A 21,954-nucleotide genomic window follows, 5' to 3' on the forward strand; every position below is an offset into this window, starting at 1 on the left:
ATTATGCCCACATTATCAATTCCCAGATTAATTCTGCTTCTAATATAGAAACATAGAAAGTGATTTACTTTTAGATATATGGGTACACTGTGATTTGTACAATAATTTAATAGCCTTGATTTTTACACTGGCTGATGCAAAAGATTTGTTAACCCTTTATTTTAATTTCCTACTTGAGATGCTCTCAAACGGATTTATATAGAAAGTATTGCTAAATCTGAGAACCAATTCATATCCCTGAAAGTATTTTCCTCTGCCATCATTTTTTTCTAAAAAATAAACATTTGAATCATTAAGAGATATTATGTAAAGAAAATAGAAGAGAAAATAAAGGTTTTCCTGCTTTAAGAAGCCTTGCTCCACCCTGTAATAGATATGTTTTTGGCTATTAATATGTTTTTAGCTATCAATTGGTCTAATTTACAACAAAGTGATATTACTAACATCTTAAAAGCACAGAATATTAGTGTCTCAGTCAGATTTTTTTTCAAATTACATATTTCTGGACAAAGTTCAAATTTCAAAAAGGATAGAACTATCACAAAGTTGGGGAACAATACACTCTAGCTACACTCTACAGGGAATAGGTTTACAGTAAAAAAGATACATTTGCCATTTGAATTATCTATTGCTTTGTAAGAAATTAGATCATGGTTATTCTAAATGAATGAGAGGTTAAACTGATTCTTATGACAAACATATTGGTATACAAAATAAGTTTCCTTTTATTTCATGCAAAACACAGTTTAGTTTTAGGCTGTCAGAGCTTTGGCTTCTAGGGAAATATTTCAGTCACAAGCCTGGAAGTCATTTAGTCAGTCTAGATGTAGAAAACATAGTAATGATGGTATGAATACCAAAATCTTTTAGTGGAAGTTTAATTAGCAATATTTAAAGACAATAAAAAAATAAAAATATCCAGAACTTAATTTTGTATCTACAATTGTCAAAAACAATTTACACTGTCAAGTGAACTAGAAGGGAAATCTATCAATAGCGTGAATCTGTGCATCAATAAAGGGCAACTAATTTTCCACACATCACCAGTATAAAAGTGCACTAATTCACACAAATATTTATTATCAAAAAAAAAATCAGTAAGCCTTCTGCTCCAAAAAAAAAAAAAAAAAAATGCAATAAAGGCAAAATTGAGTTTACATTCATTTATAAATGCCCTAAAATGGCTTTGTAAGCAAATTGCTCTGATTTTAGATATTGTTTTTTATTGCTTACTCCTCTGTTAATTTATCATTTAACCCGGTACTAATTATAACTTAAAGGGATACTAAATCCACATTTTTTCTTTCATGATTCAGATAAAGCATGCAATTTTAATCAACTTTCAAATTTACTCCTATTATTGATTTTTCTTCGTTCTTTTGCTATCTTTATTTAAAGGGACAGTCTAGTCCTAAATAAACTTTAATGATTTAGATAGGGCATGCCATTTTAAGCAACTTTCCAATTTACTTTTATCACCAATTTTGCTTTGTTCTCTTGGTATTTTTAGTTGAAAGCTAAACCTAGCAGGCTCATGTGCTAATTTCTTAGACCTTGAAGACCACCTCTTATCTGAATACATTTTTACAGTTTTTCACCACTAGAGGGTCTTAGTTTATGTGGTTCATATAGATAACATTGTGCTCATGCACGTGGAGTTACCTAGAACTCAGCACTGATTGGCTAAAATGCAAGTCTATCAAAAGAACTGAAATAAGGGGGCAGTTTGCAGAGACCTAGATAGAAGATAATCACAGAGGTAAAAAGAGTATTAATATAACTGTGTTGTTATGCAAATCTAGGTAATAGGTAATAAAGGGATTATCTATCTTTTAAAACATAAAAATTCTGGTGTAAACTGTCCCTCTACAGGTATGTAAAGTTTAGGAGCTGGCCCATTTTAGGTTCAGCTTCTTGAATAGCGCTTTGCTTATTGGTGGCTACATTTAGAAAGTAGCTTAAAATAGCATGCTCTATCTGAATCACTAAAGAAAAAAATTGGGTTTAGTATCCCTTTAACTCCTAATTGCTGTTCTGTGAAAGGGGAACGGGCTTCTTATTTGCCCTTTTCTGTGGGCAACATAAATCATAGTCAACAGGTAAAAAAACAACCAAACTAAAATAGTCTTGCTATCCAACCAGAGGTGAAAAAGAAAACATTACATTTTTTTTTGTGAGCAAACAACGGCAGATTGTGATAAACATTTGCAGGGTAATGTCTAGTGACACTATTTACTGCGTACAAATTATAAAAAAGTGGATCTAATTTGTGTCCCTTTTTGGGGCAGAAAAGGTTTGGGTTGTGTGAATTTTACACAAGTCTGGTCTTTATATTCAGGTTAAGACACATTCTTTCCCATTTTGCTGGAAAGAAACTTGTCAAGGACATTAAATACAGGGAAGATAGAATCAGAAGGGAACATTCTGGAGGTGATAAATTGTAATAGAGATAAGCCTTTCATTGAAGTGTTTTCAGAATGTGCTGCAAAATAAATCAATAAAGACACTCAATGACAACAAGACTGCCATGTCTTATATATGGTTCCAGAGATGAACAAAAAAGGTAATGCAGATCTCAAAGATTAATCTATCTGCATATCTGACTTATGAAACCGATTACATAAGAAATGTTACTTTTTATCAAATAGAATGGAACTTCACAAACAGATTTTCAGCATGATAACAAATCAATGGAGGTATCCATCTGTATTTAATGGTGTCCTGGAACAATCATTAAGTATGTTGGTTCTTCATCTGTTCCATTTCCTTTTCAAGGGCTGTAGATAATAGATACCTTTTCTAAGATAAAGAACTTCAAAATAATTTATTTTTTTACACAATTTCTGCTTATACCCCAGCTGCTATGCAGACTCATATACTACAATACTTCCTCTATTATCCTGAAGGCAGTCAAACCACCATGGTTAATCACTATGTTCCTGTGGGTAATTCACAAAAACAAATTTTTCATCCCAGTCCTCAAAAGATGAGGCTGGTGACCTGCTAGTTGAGTAGATAGGGTTGTAACATTTAAATATTTTATATCCATTTATCAGAACTTTGCATCAAGCAAGGAAACAATCTACAGCTTAAATTTATATCCAAATTTGGGACACCTTTTGAAACTGGATGATCATGCAAATTTTTCTACATCAAATATAAAGCTATTTAATCTTTTCTGCATTTCTCATTTTTACAGTGATGCCCCTCAGCAACCTCACAAGTATCTGTAAATCTAGCCCATCGTCTGTATAAGAAGACACTAAATGTCAAGCCATTATATTGGCTGGATGTTGTACAATGATTACATGTTTATGTAAAAAGAACAAAGAAATGGAGACAAACTAACCAACTATAAATTCCACATGTATATTGTTTTCACCTCTCACCAACATTACCATTTTAAATTGGATAGTAGAATGCATCTTCAAGGCCATAAGAAGAAAATTTAAATTCTAGGCAGGCTCATGGCTCACTCTACAAGGGCAATATGTACCTCATAGGAACCTTCTTAACTGTGTCCAGCAAAAGTCTAAAAAACACTTTCCCCCTATAAGTTGGCTATGTGGCAGAAAGCAACAATATGTGGAAGGAAAATATTGAATTTTGTTATCTCACAAATTTATTTTGCATCATATTTCATTTTTCCTTCTTCTACCTAGCTTTGTATTGCATTTTTACTCATCCTGACTAGTACATGTCTAGGGTGAGTTAAGTTGACTGGAAATTATCTAAAATGTAGCAATTGCTTTGTCTTGACACTTATGTGTGGACTATACTCATCATATTCACTTTTCTTGCTTCTTGTTTTTCCTTTTTCTCTCCTTGGTTGAAATGAGAGTGTCAGTAAAGGAAATCCCCTTAAGGGCCAAATTACAAGCAGAACGTTAAATACTGCTTTCATAAAAGCAATATTTGCGCTCCACTGTGTAATGCCAGCACACTCTAATGTGCACTGGTATTACAAGTAGTCAGCAAGAGCATGCTTCCATAGGCTCCTAAGCATAGAGGAGAGGTAAGTAGCACAGCAGATATGTATATGCTTATATAAATATATATTTATGTGTTAATATGTGTATATACACATATTAACACATAAATATATATGTATATAAGCATATACATAACTGTTTACTAGGAACATACAGTTCCCATAGTCCGCAATGTAAGTTCAGTGCCGTTTTTTTTCTAACACCCCACTCCCGCCACCTTTACCCCCAACAGACTGCCTAGTGCAGTTATTTTATTAAAAAATAAAGATACTGCTATCTTTATTTTTTAATAAAATGCACTACACTGTATCATGGAGGCATTTGAGGCACATTTGTTAATTAAACATTACTAGCTAATTGCTACTGTGAGCTAGTAATGGCTGGTTAAGTATTAGGTGCCTGCAAACGGGTGCACAATGATTTAGCACTCCACTTGTAATCTAGCCCTTAATGTGGTAAGGTAAAGGAGATTTTTTTTTTCTTCAACCCCAATAGGAACCTTCATATTAGTAAGTGTTGCATGGGATATAGGCCAAAGAAATTGCAAAATTATGGATTTAATTACTGTCTTTCTTTAGTTTTTATTTCACATTTTCTTGAAAAAAAAATTCAAGCAGCCTAGAATTTCTTGAAAATGTAAAGGGACATTCTAGAATAGATATAAGGGGCCAGAGTACAAGTGGCCTATTTATAGTTACGCTTAAGAGATAAGGAGTTTATCACAGCTGTTTGCGTGTGCCAGGTTTTTCACTCGTATTACAAGTTGAAAGTAAATACGAATGCTTGAGTACAATTGAAGTTAACGCACATCAGGTTAGCGCAACCTCCGAGTCACAAAACACATCAAAATACAAAGTACAGTTACACTCATAATAACACCATCTAATAAAAATTACTGTAAAAAATATTGCACAAAAAAGTTATAAGGGCTCAAAGATATCAGGTCTCAGGTGTTAGAAAAAAAGGCAGGTAAAGAGCTCTAACATTGAAATACATACATATACATGCCTAAAAATGGATATGTATTTATGTATGTATGTATGTATATATATATATATATATATATATATATATATATATATATATATATATATATATATATATATATATGTAAGTGTGTGTGTGTATGTGTACATATGTATTTATGTATTTATATGTGTATATGGACATATAAACACTTAAATACATATGTACACATATATAGACATATACTATATATATATACTGTATATATATATATATATATATATATATATATAAATATAAATATATATAAATAAATATATATATATATATATATATATATATATATATATATATATATATATATATATATATATATATATATATATATATATATATATATATATATATATATATGCATTGGAGCCCTTTACAGTTAAGTAGATGAAAACATGTAAAATCATATTTATGCATTATTCATATTTAACCCCTTCTCATCCGGACTTATTTGTCTGCATCGGAACAAAGTTCAGATGTAAACAAATAAGTAAAAAGTTGAATTCAAGTGATCGTTCACACGATCACATGATTTTAATGATGGCATTGCGTCAGAGGGGGTGCTTATGATGCTAGGCATGCCCTCCACCCTGCAATCTCATTCAGGAAGCGCCTTTGGCTTTAGTACAGGTAAATGGCTATGACATCCTATGCCGTACTAAGGGGATGTTAAGGCCCAGTGTGGTTAGGACAGCATAGGATGTCATAAGGGTGGGAAGGGGATAATAAAGGTTTTAACTTTGTATTTACTGTAAATCTTTCACATTCCAATGTTCTGCACATAGGGGAATATGTTTTAAGTATTTATAAATAGATATTCCTTTATATCTGTATATATTTATACCTATTTATAATCATATACATAAAACAAGATCACGCCTCGCGCTCTGCCTTACCCGTCTGCTACTGCTACTTCCTGCTTCCTTACTATGGCGCAATGGAGCGTGGGATGACGTCACTCGTGGACGGACTGCAGTAGGTATCCAGGCTACAGCGCTTACTTCATCCAAAAGCGCTAAAAGTGAATACAGAATACAAAAAAGAAGTCCGGATCCTCAATGCAGTTAAAACTCACACTTTATTCGAAAAAAACAGGTTAAAGCACAGTGTATCAGTAGATACAATTCATCAGACCAAGACTGACAATCTAGCATAGACAGCTGGGCAATCTGCAGCAGACATGTTTTGTGCCTCCAGGCACTTGTTCACTGCTCACAGGTGTCCCAGCTAGTGAGCTGTGAGCAGTGAACAAGTGTCTATGCTAGAATGTCAGTCTTGATCTGATGAATTGTATCTGCTGATACATTGTGCTTTTACCTGTTTTTTTTTCGAATAAAGTGTGAGTTTTAACTGCATAGAGGATCAGGTCTTCTTTTTAGTATTCTATATATAATCATATATATATATTTTATCATAATACCTTTAGATATATAGAAATATGTATTTATGAATAAATAGATCATATTCTCCTATGTGAAGAACATTGGAATGTGAAATATTAATATTTTCATGTCGGGTTAGCGCACTTGAAAATATGCAATCGGGTTTGCACCGAGTAGGGTGTTAGGTTTTTTTCCACTTTTTTGCTCCATTGACTTCTATGGGGGAATCAGGCGCACAATATTGTAAGTTCAGCTTTTGGTAGATATGTGTCACACCGATCCATTCCGCTGCGTTCCATTTGGCAGTTACCACGGACGTTGCCATGGATGCACCAGTGATTTGGGTCCACTCTACTGATTAACCCCTGAACTGCTGACTGCCTTATTGTTGCTGAACTCTGCTTGTCCCAGACCTCTCTACTGTTTAACCCCTGCACTGCTGGTGTTCTGGATTGCCTTATTGTTGCCAAACTCTGCTTGCCTGACTACTCTCCAGTTATCCTCTGTAGTGCCATGACGGATTCCCCTCTCTATTGTGAGTACTGCGTACCTCATTTACTTACCTGTTCTCTTGTTCTGGGATATTTTCTTATTCTTCCCCTTGACGCCGTGATAAGAAGACTACGGCTGTTTGGTCTGATAGGGAAATATCCCACAAGCATTACATTAAACTTGGGCCCCTGTCTTCAGGGACAGACCCTGGGAACCCATGCCATACACTTGCAGAGTCTGGATTCTAAACTAGAGATTATAACCGGTATGCTCTCCTCACTACTCCTGCTGCCACCCAGTCTGCCCCTGCTGCTAGTACCCCAGCCTCCTCCCCTGCTTCTGGTAGTATACCCCGAATACCATTGCCTGTCAAGTATGATGGCACTACTGACTGTAGGGGATTTCTCAACCAGTGCAGACTGCATTTCCACAATGACCTTCATACTTTCCAGTCCCATCAGTCAAAGGTCACCTTTATTGTTTCCTTATTGAAGGATAAGACCCTAGCCTGGGTTTCTCCCCAATTAGAACAAGATGCTCAACTCCTAAATGATGCTGATACCTTTGTTTCTGCATTCTCTTCTGTGTTTGGGACCTTTGGTCGAATTTCTGCCACTGAATGCTCTCTCTTGGATCTCTGTCAGTGTAATAGATCTGGGGCACAATATGCCATCAAAATTTGCACCTTGGCACATGAGACCAGTTGGGATTGCAGTGCTCTCAAGGTGGCCTTTCGGAGAGGTCTACATGAACGCATCAAGGATGAGCTCCCTTATCCTGATGTTCTATCTAACCTAGAGGAATTGATTGAGCTGTGTATCAGTCTGTATTATCGCTTTCATGAGTGACAAGCTGAGAGAGAGAGAACTCGCAGAGTCCTGCCTTCCCATCCTCCTACCTGTCTAGCCACTAGACTACCCTCTACTTCTTCTGTGCCTCCAGTTGCCTCTGAGGAGGAACCCATGGATCTCTCAACCCTAAAGTCCTCTGAATCTGAAAGACAGAGAAGAAGGAGGTTGAGACTATGTCTTTATTGCAGTTCCAATACACATCAACTTAAGAAATGTGATATACTGCTGGGTAAAGCCAAAGCTTAGAGAATAAGAGTGGGGTACCTCTAAGCATGGCCATTACCAATTCCCCTCACTCTTCTTGAATCATGGTACCTATTACCCTCAACTTTCTCTGGAACTCTGTTCAAGCACAGGCCTTTGTTAATTCGGGGGCGGCTGGAAATTTCCTAAACCACTGTTTCATGATTCAAGCAGGTTTGCCTCTTCTTCTGAAAAAACAATGTATCAAAATAATCACTCTGGATGGCACACCCCTGGGGTCAGGCTAAATTCATTTAGAATCAGCACCTCTAACTATGACCATGGGAGTGTTATATTCTGAACAGATACAATTCAATGTTATTCATTCTCCTGCTCAACTGGTTATCCTTGGTCTTCCCTGGGTACGGAAACACAATCCTCAATTTTATTGGACTGAGGGACAGTTGACTTACCCCAGGAAGCCATGTTTCCATTCTTGTCTGGTTATGGTTACTCCATTGCTTCGCACCCCTTTGGCCACTCTTCAGACCTCTTCCACCCTTCCCTCAGTATATGCAGATTTCATAAATATGTTTGAAAAGAAGGCAACCAATGTGCTGCCACCTCACCGCCCATACAACTGTAAAGTAGAATTGTTTCCCGGAGACCCACTTTCTAATAGAAGGACCTATACGCTGTCCAAGGCTGAAACTAAAACCATGGAGGACTACATCCAAGAGAATCTAGCTAAAGGCTTCATTCACCCTTCCTCCTCTCCTGCAGGAGCAGGATTCTTTTTTGTTAGCAAAAAGGATGGTCGTTTGAGACCATGCATTGACTACAGAGCTCTGAACAACATCACAATTAAGAACCGTTATCCTATCCACTTGATCACTGAACTTTATGACTCACTCCAAAATAGCTCTTACTGAGTGGTGACATTGGCTAGATGGAACTACCAACCCTATTCAGATTCTTACTGATCATAAGAACCTGACATACTTGGAAACAGCTCATCGACTCAATCCCTGACAGGCCAGGTGGGCCTTATTCTTTTCTTGCTTTAATTTTACAGTCTTTTATCTTCCTGGGACCAAGAACAAGAAGGCTGATGCATTTTCCCATCAGTTTCCCCACTCTAATGACTCTTCTGAAGCCCCATATCAAACACATCATTCCTTCCTCCTATGTGATTGCTCAACTTAACACCTCTCTACTGAAGAGATTACAACATGCTCAGTCAAGGAAACCTCCCGAAGCTGCTACGACTCCTGAGATCCTTTTTGTACCTCCTAACTATGCACTCCTGTGCTATCCTGGGTCCATGATAGCAAACTATGGGGTCATCCTGGTTTGACAAATGCCTTTAAACTTCTTTCTTGGCATGTTTGGTGGCCTACCATGGCCTACCATAAATTATGACTCTCAAGATTATGTCAAGGCTTGTCAGACTTGTGCTGCCAATAAGACTCCCTGATCTTTACCTCATTGCTTACTTCAACCTTTGACCATACCCAAACAACCCTGGACACACATAATAATGGATTTTATTGTGGACCTCCCTCCTTCTGACTTTCATATGGTTATATGGATTGTGGTGGATCGATTTTCCAGGCTTGCTCATTTTGTGCCCTTGGTCAAGTTACCTACTGCCAAAGAGTTGTCAACTCTGTTTCTTCATCATGTAATATGTCTCCATGGTATACTTGTAAATATTGTCTCTGACAAAGGACCTCAACTCGTTTTTGCAAAATGATTGGAACCACGGTTTCTTGTCTTCTGGTTATCATCCCCAGACCAATAGTCTGATGGAGAGAACAAATCAAGATCTCGAAATCTATTTTAGAGCTTATGTCGATTCCCAACATACCAATTGGTCTGGACTGTTGCCCTTAGCTGAACTGGCAAGGAACAGTCATTGATATTCGTCATTATGATGCTCTACATTTCAAGTTGGCAACAGGTTACCAAAACAGTGTCTTCCCCCTTTCAGCTCAGTCTACAGGGGTTCCTGTTGCTGATCATAGTTTCACTGACCTTACTACTCACTGGCAAAATATACGCTCTCAGTTACATTCAGCTGTCTCCCAATTCAAGAGGCATGCCGACCATCATCGAGCTACTATTCGTGCCTTTGCAGTAGATGAGTCTGGGTCTTTACTCGACACTTTCTCTAACATCAGTCCTGTTACAAATTGGGTCCTTGCTACATCGGTCCCTACAAGGTCCTCAAAATACTTTCTCCTGTGGTCTACAAAGTGGCCTTACCCAGAACCCTGCATACCTATCTGGTCTTCCACATCTCTCTGCTCAATCCCTACATCATGAACAGATTTACCCAGCTCAGACCTCCACCACCAGTCTTGGTTCATGGTGAGCGGAGTATGAGATTGACAAGATCCTGGACTCCAGGTACAGACTCAGGCAATTGATTGCAATACCTCATGCACTTGAAGGGTTATTCTGTGGTGGATTGTTCCTGCCCGACATGTGCATGCTTCTTCTCTGTTCTCGAGGTTTCATACTGTTAACCCCGCTAAGCCTATTTAGGGTCCCGGAGGTACCCTTTGAGAGGGGGGCTCTGTCACGCCGCTCCGTTCCGTTCCTTGTGGGAGTTGTCATGGACGCAGGCGGCTGTTTCTTGTTTTTATATATTTTCACATGAATGGTAAATGGTGTAAAAATGAGCAGGTCTTATATATAATAGCTCTGGAAAGTGTTTAATAAAAAGTTGTCTAACAGTGCTAAAAGCTCTTTTTGGCTTACAAGTCTGATTTCATTCCTCAGTTTTGCTGTACCCAATTTTACTTCACCTTTTTAGTGAGGCTACTTTTTACAACTTGTTCTCACACTTAACACCTGAAGCACCAGAGAATTTAGATATTCAATTAAAAAAGAGCAGTTTTCATCAAAAAGGGAAGAACTGTATGTGTTAAATAAGTGAATATTACACACTATGTTTCTAAGAAATTGTTGAGATACGTTTTGTATCTTTATACAACAGCATGGATAATGTGCCATTTTCCCTTAGGGTGGTTACTGATATAGAGCTAATGAGACCTTCATTAGATGAATTACTTTCAGACAAAAAAAAAAAAAAACTATCACTGATGTTTTCCAGAAAATGGAGGTTCTGCTAATTAAAGAATATAAGGCATGGTGGGATATTAATTTAATGGAGAACTATATCTTGCTTAAGATGATTCCAAGAGGACTTAGAGTATATAAGTTTCCAACCTTTACAGTAACAGACCAAGGTTTCATTAAAGAGTGTAATCTAATCTTATCAGATTGCTCATCAAGATTGATGTTAGTGTTGATCATACATAAAAAAGCACATCTGGAAAATTTAAGATCTGACATAACGGAGTTACAAAAGGATCTGAACTTGTTTTTTGGATCATAAGGAGTATAAAAGGTTGGATGAAGTGCTCAGGGACTCTATAACAGCTATCAAGGGTGACATAGACTCTCTCAAAATTAAGAAATTTGACCGGGACGTTGTTGACCATAAAGATAATAGTGTGTATGTATGGCCGAATAACCAGCCAAGGAGAAACAGGTCCAAACTTTCCAATAAGAAAAAAGTATATAAGGAGAAGATTAAACATGCATCTTTCTCCCTTTCAGATACGGAATTGTCCTCAACTGATGATGAACAGGTTTCTACCATACTAGATCAGGCACATGAAGATCCCCTGAGTAATGGTAGGGCCTTAGAAAACAATGAAAGCTCTAGAGGAAACTCAAGGACAAGGAATGATAGGTAATCTAGGAGATACAGTGCAGATTGGAGAGACACAAAATATCATAGAAACTAGTACCTCACAAGCTCAGGCAGAATTGGTAGTAAGGGAGAAAACATCAAGTGCCAGTAACATTAATATAATGCAAAACAAGAGGACAAACGATGAGAATCAGGATTTTCAGTAAGCAGTGGCAAAGCAGGGAATAGGGGTAGTACAAGAAAAAGGAGAGAAAAGCGGTCAAGTAACCAAGAGATATGGGCTAAGAACCGCCAAGGCAAGGAACAGATACAAAATCTAGCAACAATTAATCTCACTACAGAGAAGTTTAATAAATCAGAAATGGATGTTCTCAGTCTAGGTCTAAGTTTTGTTCCTAGTTGTAATTTCAATCTCTTTGATACAATTATTGATCTGAACTGTTTTGTTAGAAAGCTTACATTAAAAAGTATTTTGCAAATGAAAATGAGAAATCCTTTGAAAAGATGGTTGATATGTCTCCCTTGACAATTGGTAAACATTGTGATATAGCCTTTGATGAAGCAAAGGATTATCTGTCCCTTTTAGAGTTAGAAATGGAGACGTATAAAGAGAACCTTGGCCTGATAAAGGGAAGTGTGTGCTTCAAGCCACATTCCATTTTTTATCCCACAAAAACCAGAGGGGGAGTCTTAGAAACTTTTCACAACTACATAGAGGCTGATCTAAAAGTATTACACAACCAGAGTCAGGCCGGAAAAAGGTATTAATAATTCTTCCTTTATACAGAGAAAGGCCCTAAAATCCTTATGTGACAGAAGTGATCTAGTTTATAGAAAAGCAGAAAAGGGAGGGAACACAGTGGTTATGTGGAAGAAGGATTATGTGAAGGAGGCAGAGAGACAACTTGCGGATGATTAAGTTTATTGTAGGTTGTCCAGTAATCCCACTGGAACTTTCCAGGGGCTTGTGTACGAAATATTGGATGATGCTAGAGAAGAGGGTCTTATAGACGACTCAACTTTTGAATATCTGTGTCTGACCCAGTGGTGCCGATTTTCCATATTTTGCCAAAAGTGCACAAAGCTATAGTCTCCAGAATAGGTTCCCCTTTTGAGAACCTTTCATCTTGGATTGATTATTTCCTACAACCACTGTTTAAATTTATCCCTAGCTTTCTTAGAGAAACTAAGCATCTCTTGAGATTATTGGATGACGAAGTATGGCATGATGGATATCTTTGGGTGACAGTAGATGTGTTAGGGCTTTATTCTAGTATTCCACACAATAAAGGTCTCACAGCAGTTAGATTTTTTCTAGACAAATTTACAAACTATGACAAGCCGTTTAAGGATTATGTTATCAGAGTGACAAAATTTTTGTTAAATCACAACTATTTTTTGTTTGATTGGAATTACTATCTCCAGAAGCGTGGAACAGCTATGGGGGCACAATTTGCCCCCTCCTATGCCAACCTATTCATGGTTCCACGTTTATGGAGATAGTAACCCATACATTAACCGCATTAAATTTCATCATCAATATATAGATGATTTAATTTTTATTTGGAGAGGTTCTATCTCAGAGGTTGAAGATTTCATAAGGTATTTAAACTCTAACAGTGTAGGCTTACAGTTTACTTATACAGCTAACTCTGAAGAGATATCATTTTTAGATGTGATTTTGAGGGGTGATATTACAAAAAGGAATATCAAAAGTGAGCTGTATCATAAGCCTTTACAATCTAATAAAATCCTACATGCTAAGAGCTTACATTCCAATCATACAGACTTTGGGATAATTAAAGGAGAATGTATTAGACTGAAATTTACAGCCCATTAAAAAAAAAAAAAAAAAAACGATTGATCGATCTAGATGCAGTAGCATCTCAGTTCTTTAATAAGGGATCTGGGAGGGGGAGGGTTGAAGATTATTTAGGGGGCCAGCTACACTACAGAAAACAAATATTTTATATTTAAAAAGTAAAAAAAAACTATTTTGAGGGGCAAATTGGGTACTGGCAGACAGCTGCCAGTACCCAAGATGGCGGCAAATAGACAGAGGGGGAGGGTTAGAAAGATGTATGGGGGGGATCAGGGAGGTTTTGGGGTAAGGGGGGATCTATCACTGCAGACTTATGGGGGGATCAGGGAGGTTTTGGGGTAAGGGGGGATCTATCACTGCAGACTTTATGCCAAAAAATAAAAAAAATAAAAAATTTTTTTTTATTTCAGTACTGGCAGACTTTCTGCCAGTACTTAAGATGGCGGTGACAATTGTGAGGTGGGGAGGGAAGAGAGCTGTATGAGTGGGTCAGGGGGGATCATGGGGTGGGATGTGTCAGGTGGGAGGCTGATCTCTACACTAAAGCTAAAAATTAACCCCACAAGCTACCTAATTAACCCCTTAACTGCTGGGCATATTACAAGTGTGGTGCGCAGCAGTATTTAACGGCCTTATTATTACCAAAAAGCAACACCAAAGCCATATATGTCTGCTATTTCTGAACAAAGGGGATCCCAGAGAAGCATTTACAACCATTTGTGCCATAATTGCACAAGCTGTTTTTAAATAATTTCAGTGAGAAACCTAAAATTGTGAAAAATGTAAGTTTTCTTTTTTTATTTGATCGTATTTGGCGGTGAAATGGTGGCATGAAACATACCAAAATGGGCCTATATCAATAATTTGGGTTGTCTACTACACTACACTAAAGCTAAAATTAAACCTAAAAGCTCCCTACAAGTTCCCTAATTAACCCCTTCACGGCTGGGCATAATACACGTGTGGTGTGCAGCGGCATTTAGCGGCCTTCTAATTACCAAAAAGCAACGCCAAATCCATATAGGTCTGCTATTTCTGAACAAAGGGGATCCCATAGAAGTATTTACAACCATTTATGCCATAATTGCACAAGTTGTTTGTAAATAAATTCAGCGAGAAACCTAAAGTTAGTGAAAAAAATTGTGAAAAAGTCAACAATTTTTTTTATTTGATTGCATTAGGCGGTGAAATGGTGGCATGAAATATACCAAAATGGGTCTAGATCAATGCTTTGGGATGTCTTCTAAATATAAATATATACATGTCAAGGGATATTCAGGGATTCCTGAAAGATATTAGTGTTCCAATGTAACTAGCGCTAATTTTGAAAAAAAGTGGTTTGAAAATAGCAAAGTGCTACTTGTATTTATGGTCCTATAACTTGCAAAAAAAGCAAAGAACATGTAAACATTGGGTATTTCTAAACTTGGGACAAAATTTAGAAACTATTTAGAATTGGTGTATTTTGGTGGTTGTAGATGTGTAACAGATTTTGGGGGTAAAAGTTAGAAAAAGTGTGTTTTTTTCAATTTTTTCCTCATATTTTATATTTTTTTATAGTAAATTATAAGATATGATGAAATAATGGTTTCTTTAGAAAGTCCATTTAATGGCGAGAAAAACAGTATATAATATGTGTGGGTAAAGTAAATAAGTAAGAGGAAAATTACAGCTAAACACAAACACTGCAGAAATGTAAAAATAGCCATTTTCATTAAGGGTAAGAAAATTGAAAAATGGTCCGGTCATTAAGGGGTTAAAAGAGAGAGGGGGAAACCTAGATATGCTGTTATCTAAACGAGAAGCGTTTTGGATTTTTTCTTTGTAAACGCATTTGCCATTTGGCTTTAATACTGAGGCAGACCTAATAAACGTATGGAGGTAAATTGTAATTTTATCCTTTCCTGATTAATTATTTTTGGTTAACCCTTTTATCCCCTCCCTTCTTCCCGCCCCCCTCCTACCCCCCTCCCCTTTTTCCCGCAACCCTTTCCTCTCTCCCTTCTACTGGGATATCATTTCAACAATCCTATAGTTTAAAGAGGCTATTGATATGCTTAAATCCATAAACACATTTTAATAAGCTAGGCATATGCTCACAATAGTGAGCAATATCTTTATAAGTAGTATATACTCTTTAAATGTGTATTGTGTTGTAAAAACAATTAAATAATTAAGTAAACATACAGCATAAGCTTATTGGATAGGGAGGGAATAATTTAGGGGAATGGGTTAATAAAGGGTTAATTTTTATGAAGTTTAATTATCTAATTATGTAATCTAGAAGCTAACCTATGAGAAAGTAATGATGCCTTTAAAAGGGTGTTGGTGGGTAATAGGATTATGGCTTCTGATGATGGCATAAGCCAAAACGCGTCAAGCCCTTTGTCTGACACTTGCAAGTGTTTTGTTTTATCTAAGTCCATGCTGTGATATGTAAATGATGAATAAAGTGTTTCTTTTTTTAATTTATCCTGAAGCACTGCTCTCTATTTGTTTTCTTCGGCTGTTTCTTGTTGCCAGGGCCGTTGCCATAAATGTGCCAGTGCTCTGGGCGCACTTGCTGCGATGTCATCCACTCTGAGCCTCCTGGAACTGTAATTTGGCGCAAACCTGAGGCTATGTAAGTACCTCTGTTCCTTACTTACATTGCACAAGCATAGGTGTTACTGTTTTTGCTCCTGGGTGCTTACTCTACTGATTAACCACTGAACTGCTGATTGCCTTATTGTTGCTGAACTCTGCCTGTCTCAAGACTACTCTACTGATTAACCCCTGAACTGCTGGTTGCCTTATTATTTCTGAACACTGCCTGTCTCAAGACCACTCTACTGATTAACCTCTGAACTGCTGACTGCCTTATTGCTGCTGAACTCTGCCTGTCCCAGACCTTTGAACTGTTTAACCCCTGTACTGCTGGTATTCTGGATTTCCTTATTGTTGTCGAACTCTGCTTGCCTGACTACTCTCCAGTTATCCTCTGTAGTGCCGTGAAGGATTGCCCTCTCTACTGTGAGTACTGCTTACCTCATTTACTTAGCTATGCTCTTCTTCTGGGATATTTCCTTATCCTTCCACTTGACACCAGGATAAGAAGACTACTGGCCAAGTTTGATCAGCACTGCAGAATATGTTGGTGTTTCATAAATAAAGTATATAATAATAATAATAATAATAATAATAATAATAATAATAATAATAATAATAATAATAATAATCTGATAGGGAAATATCCCACAAGCATTACATTATGTAAGTTCCTGACATGTTCAAAGGCTGTGTCCTTCTCACTGAGAACAAGTGTGCAACATTAGTCACATATGTAACCCCACTGCAGGGGTTAAATACACAGTAAAATATATATTTATATATTTAATTTTATTAGAAAGTTTAAATTAGTATATTCCTCTTGTAATCAAAATGGTATCACTCATTTTGAATATATTGGTGGCTGCACTAAAGATTAACATTGTAATTTATAGGGACATGAAACGCAAACTTTTTCTTCCATGATTTAGAAAGAGCATACAATTTTGAACAAGATTCCAATTTACTTCTATTATCTAATTAGCTTAATTCTCTTGATATCCTTTATTGAAAAGCATATCAAAATACGCTCAATAGCTGCTGATTGGTAGCTGCACACAGATGCCTTGTGTGATTGGCTCACCCATATGCATTGCTGTTTCTTTAACAAAAGATACCTAAGGAATGAAGCAAATTAGAAATAGAAGTAAATTGGAATTTGTTTAAAATTGTATTCTCTATTTGAATCATAAAAGGTAAAAAAAATTGGTTACATGTCTCTTTAAAGATTAAATGGTACTTCTCGAAATCTGTTACTAGCTCTGTTTTACCCATAAAGAATGAGAGATACAGTACCTGGAAGAAAAAATCTAGCACTGTTGTATGGTTGCCAAGGCAATACATCGTTTCCATGGAAACTCCCTCTTGTGCACATTCTGTTTGCTCTTGTAGAAACAGCACTTCATTGATATACTGGTGGATTTTCTCATTGGCCAGATTAATGCACAGCTGTGAAGAATATGTGTAAATACTTATGGTTAAAGAAAAAATCTAAAATAATAAACAAGAACATTCTGAAATTATATTTCAAAGTATGACTAAATAGCATGCCTTCTTTTAAAATAAATAAATAAAACATATATGACTATCTGCCTATTCCATAAGCCATAATAACATATAAACATAATACAAAATGTCTATAGATTTTAAATTATAAAGGATAAGTGATGAATTAATATATTAAGTGAAGGTAGACATTTCATAAAGAAAAATAAACTAAAGTGCAATATACCATCATTTGGTAATAAATGGTTGAATATGACAATTATTTATTAAAACAGATCATGTCATTATTTACTATTATATTCTTTTATTACTATGAGGTGATACATATATTGACAGTTTTGTTATTGTTTGTGCAAATAAAGATAGATTACCTAATTAAATAATCACTGGAGGTATATTTAACAACAGGAAAATACATATAGTATAAATCAGCACTTATCACTTCATTGTATATTCAAGTAGTATTTCCAGTGGTTCAATAGGATGCATTAAGCACTCTCACAAGATAAATATCTTCTATGTATCCCCTGTTGGGGTAGAAGTGTCTTTCTTGCACCACTTATTTGACATGTGACCTATCTTTTTGAAGCTATAAGAGTAAAAGAGAATTATCCCCAATTAAAAAAAATAACTATAAAAAAATGTATCAGTTTGTTTCAATTGCAAATAACATTATTGCCAACGCCAGTGTCATGGAACACATTTTTTTGATTAGACAACTAGCAAAACAAGCTTTTATTTTGCAGCATTATCTCAAGCCTAAACATAACATATTATATGCAGCACCATATATAATTAATTGAAGAATTTATACAAGAATTGCTCTATTCATCACTAAGCTCACAGTTTCCATATGAAAATATTTGGTTTTTCCAACATCTGCTCAATTTTAAACAATAAAAAACAGGAGAATATGTCTGGCAAAAAGACTAACTAACTTTTCCATTTCACTGTATGTTTATTTACCTTATACCCTACTCCACATTTTTTTAGATTAATGTGACCAGATAGAAGCTGCTTAAAACTATATGTACTCTCCTCAGCTTTAAGATTTACCTTTTGGACTCATTCAGTCACTTTTACTTAAGGGGACAGTGTAATGCTATTTTTTCCACATAACTGTGTTTCCAATGACTGTAGAGTAAAAAAAGGTATATATAAGTGTTCATTATAATCACAACCCATCGAAATTGCCTCATTATTTTGACTTTTTCTATATACACCACAGCCTGCTTATCTTGCACTAGATTACAAGTGGCGTGCTAACATTGGTGCTCTCTATATTGAAATAATTGGGGCTCATATTACAAGTTGAAAGTAAACGCGACCACAGGAGCACAAACTATATATTGGTAAAGATATATATTTTACAAAAAATACATTATATATATATATATATATTTAAAAATAAATAGAACATTTTCTTTGTGAAGAACATTGGAATGTAAAATATTCATAACTACCTTTTGATTAGCATTGTACATTTAACTCCTGTGCTCTGCATTGAAGTCTATGGGGAGAAGTAGTTAGTGCAGTTGTGATATCCAAAGTCCTGAATTAGCACACATGGGCTTTTGCTCGCTCGCAAACATTGTACTTTCAACTTGTAATACGCGCGCTAACCCGAACACATTCAATTTTACTTCTGGTGGTGTTTGCACGTTATCGAAAGTGCTAATTAGTGCTCAACTTGTAATCTGGCCCCTTATCATTAAACACAAGAGGTCAATACTTAGAGCAATTAGAAATGAATATTTTATTACCTATCTCTCCCAGGCCCTGAGGATCGAAAGTGCCACGAGGTGGCAAGATATTCAAAAAGGATTCTTTGCAATGTTGCGAAAGGGCTGACAGTATTGTTTAAAAATATTCCAAACAGCTGACAGTATTGTTTAAACACAACATTGCCAAGAGGCATTTTACCATACGTCCCAGTTGGTGCCAATGATTTACTGATGCTTTTGATAGCAACGCCACCTACATCGAAGGTGTCATGTAAATGATACATTTACACAGTACTGTATGACAATACAATTTATTTGTGTCAACAGAAACTCAACCCCTGTTTGTACAATACAATAGTGAATTAAACATCTCAATAATACACCTATAGGAGCAGAGGTATTGTGGGTATATGATATATGTTTATACATTGTTTACTGTATATGTATTGTACACCCCACACCCGCCAACTTTAACCCCTAAAAACTGTTTCATGTAGTTTTTTCTTAAACAAAAATAAAGATGTTATTTTTTTATTTTATAAAGCAAACCTCACACTGTATTTTGGGGGCAGTTGTGGTACATTTAGAAACAGTGATCTGATCTCTGATCTGGAGCTCGCGGTAGCAATAACCAGCCACTTGTAATGGCTGGTTATTTATCAAACACCCGCAAATTTACCCATTTGGGGGTACTCCACTTGTAATCTAGCCCTTTGTAGGGACACGAAACCCAATGTTTTTTCTTTGTGATTCTATTATAGAATGGAGAATCATTGCTGTGAATTTCTAATATTCAAAGCACTGTCCTCCATCTTAGCTATCCCTTTTCAGCCATTTCAGTCTCACCAGCTTTTCAGTGGTGATATTACCCAGTGTGACAAATCTAGTGACTGTACAGTGAAACTGATTAATTTGAAATGTTACTACACATAAAACTGGTTTTATTTTCGTGATCGTACAGTCTACTTTGTGTAAACACACTTCAAAGACAGCCCCCCTTGCCGCCGACATCGCCACTGAGCTGAACTTTTGCTGAAGTTGCTATCCCCATTATATCCTATGGGAGACACATCGCTACTTGTCCGCGCAACAAGGTTTTGCCCACTTTTTTAGCCTATATCGCCAGACTGATGGACTGCGAGCCTGACAAACCCAAAAAGGAACATTTCTTGTCAGTCTGATGATGCTTTGAATATCGGGGCCCCAGCCCCCACCAGGGTGTGATTTATTTTGCTGATTTTTGTTTACATGCCATTTCTATAGCCAATATTGCTGTACAGAAGTCTTTTACTATATGTGGTGGTTTCAAAAGCCAATTTTAAATGACACAATAAAGGTAAAGAAACTGTGTTTAGGCAATTCAATCAACTCTAGGAGGTAAAATGGATTATTGTGAACACAATAAAGGGGGCAATTGTTTGAATTATACTGTCCCTTTAAGCTTTTTTTGTATATAAGGCAATTGTTATGTTTCGTGTAGCCCTTAACTGTTTAGTTCACATATGTATCTATCAACTACACAAAATAAAACTGTAGCCATATGTGCATAGGCATATATACACTTCCCTGGGGCATATGCTCTCCTGTATGTGGATAGATAGATAGAAAGATAGATGATAGAGGGATAAATGGAAAGATAAATAGATAGATGTTAGATAGATAGATAATAGATAGACAGATAAAGCAGTAAATGTACCAATCACCCTCTCTTATTTCTCTCTATCTCTCCACTTCATCTAAAGATGATTTCTGGCATTGTATTCTATTATAAGGCCGTATTGCTAGTGAAAGTATAAAAAGGTCTACTACTGAAATGTATTTAACTGAATGCCAACACATAAATTGACAATTTAAAAGTATTTCTGGTGTTAAAGGATAATATCATAATGGCGCCTTGGGCAAAAAGTCAGCTTTGAAATGCCAACAGGAGAAAAGGGGGAGCATTAAAAAAAGCATTTGGATTATGAAAAAAAAAGATTTTGCTCCAGCCTAACAATACAGTACATGAAAAGAAATACATATCTTGTTGAGGTAATGCAATGTTTTTAAGTTTCATTGTAAATAGTATAATAATGTAACCAAAAGTATTTGCTTATTCAAAAACCAACCTGTTCATAAGAATTCTTCTGAAAGTCCTCGAAGCCAAACATATCCAATACACCAATCGAGAGTGGTTGGTAACTAGTAGGATTTTAAAAAAATAAAAATATTATAATTTGAATATTAAAATAAGATAAATCTTAAATAAAAATATCAGTATAGCAAAGGAAAAATTGGCACTAAATTACTTTTTATGGATAAAAAAGGACTCTTAAACTGATCAAACAATCACTTGGTAGAATATTGCAGGGTTAGCATTCTGAATCATGCAGGATACACACCAATCTCCCAGGATTCAGTGAAAAAAATATACAGGACTTTTAAAACTTTAAAAGTTACAGTCTTTTGTTTCATAATTATTGTCATGCTAACTGCTCATATTTTTTTGTGTCAAGGTGATCACAATTAGCCATCTTCATTGTTTATTGGCAGCACTTTTTACATTAACGGTTTAGTAAAATTGGCCCAACAATTAACATGTGCTAGTTCTGTTTGGCTAATCACAATCTCCTAGATTACGAGTTATGCGCACTATAGGGAAATTAACAAACGCAACAAAACTTGCATTA

General features: G+C 36.1%; 1 protein-coding gene across 1 annotated transcript in view; it reads right to left on the reverse strand.

The window, feature by feature from the left end:
* Window positions 1–21,954, reverse strand: part of MYO16 (myosin XVI) — a 944,954-nt gene that overhangs the window by 271,262 nt on the left and 651,738 nt on the right. The window contains exons 20-21 of the mRNA XM_053707787.1: window positions 21,394–21,466; window positions 17,352–17,504 (exon numbers count right to left, since the gene is read on the reverse strand). Coding sequence (XP_053563762.1) covers window positions 17,352–17,504; window positions 21,394–21,466 — 226 coding nt within the window. The remainder of the gene's footprint in view (window positions 1–17,351; window positions 17,505–21,393; window positions 21,467–21,954) is intronic.

Source organism: Bombina bombina, chromosome 3, assembly GCF_027579735.1.
Source record: "Bombina bombina isolate aBomBom1 chromosome 3, aBomBom1.pri, whole genome shotgun sequence".
Lineage (NCBI taxonomy): Eukaryota > Metazoa > Chordata > Amphibia > Anura > Bombinatoridae > Bombina > Bombina bombina.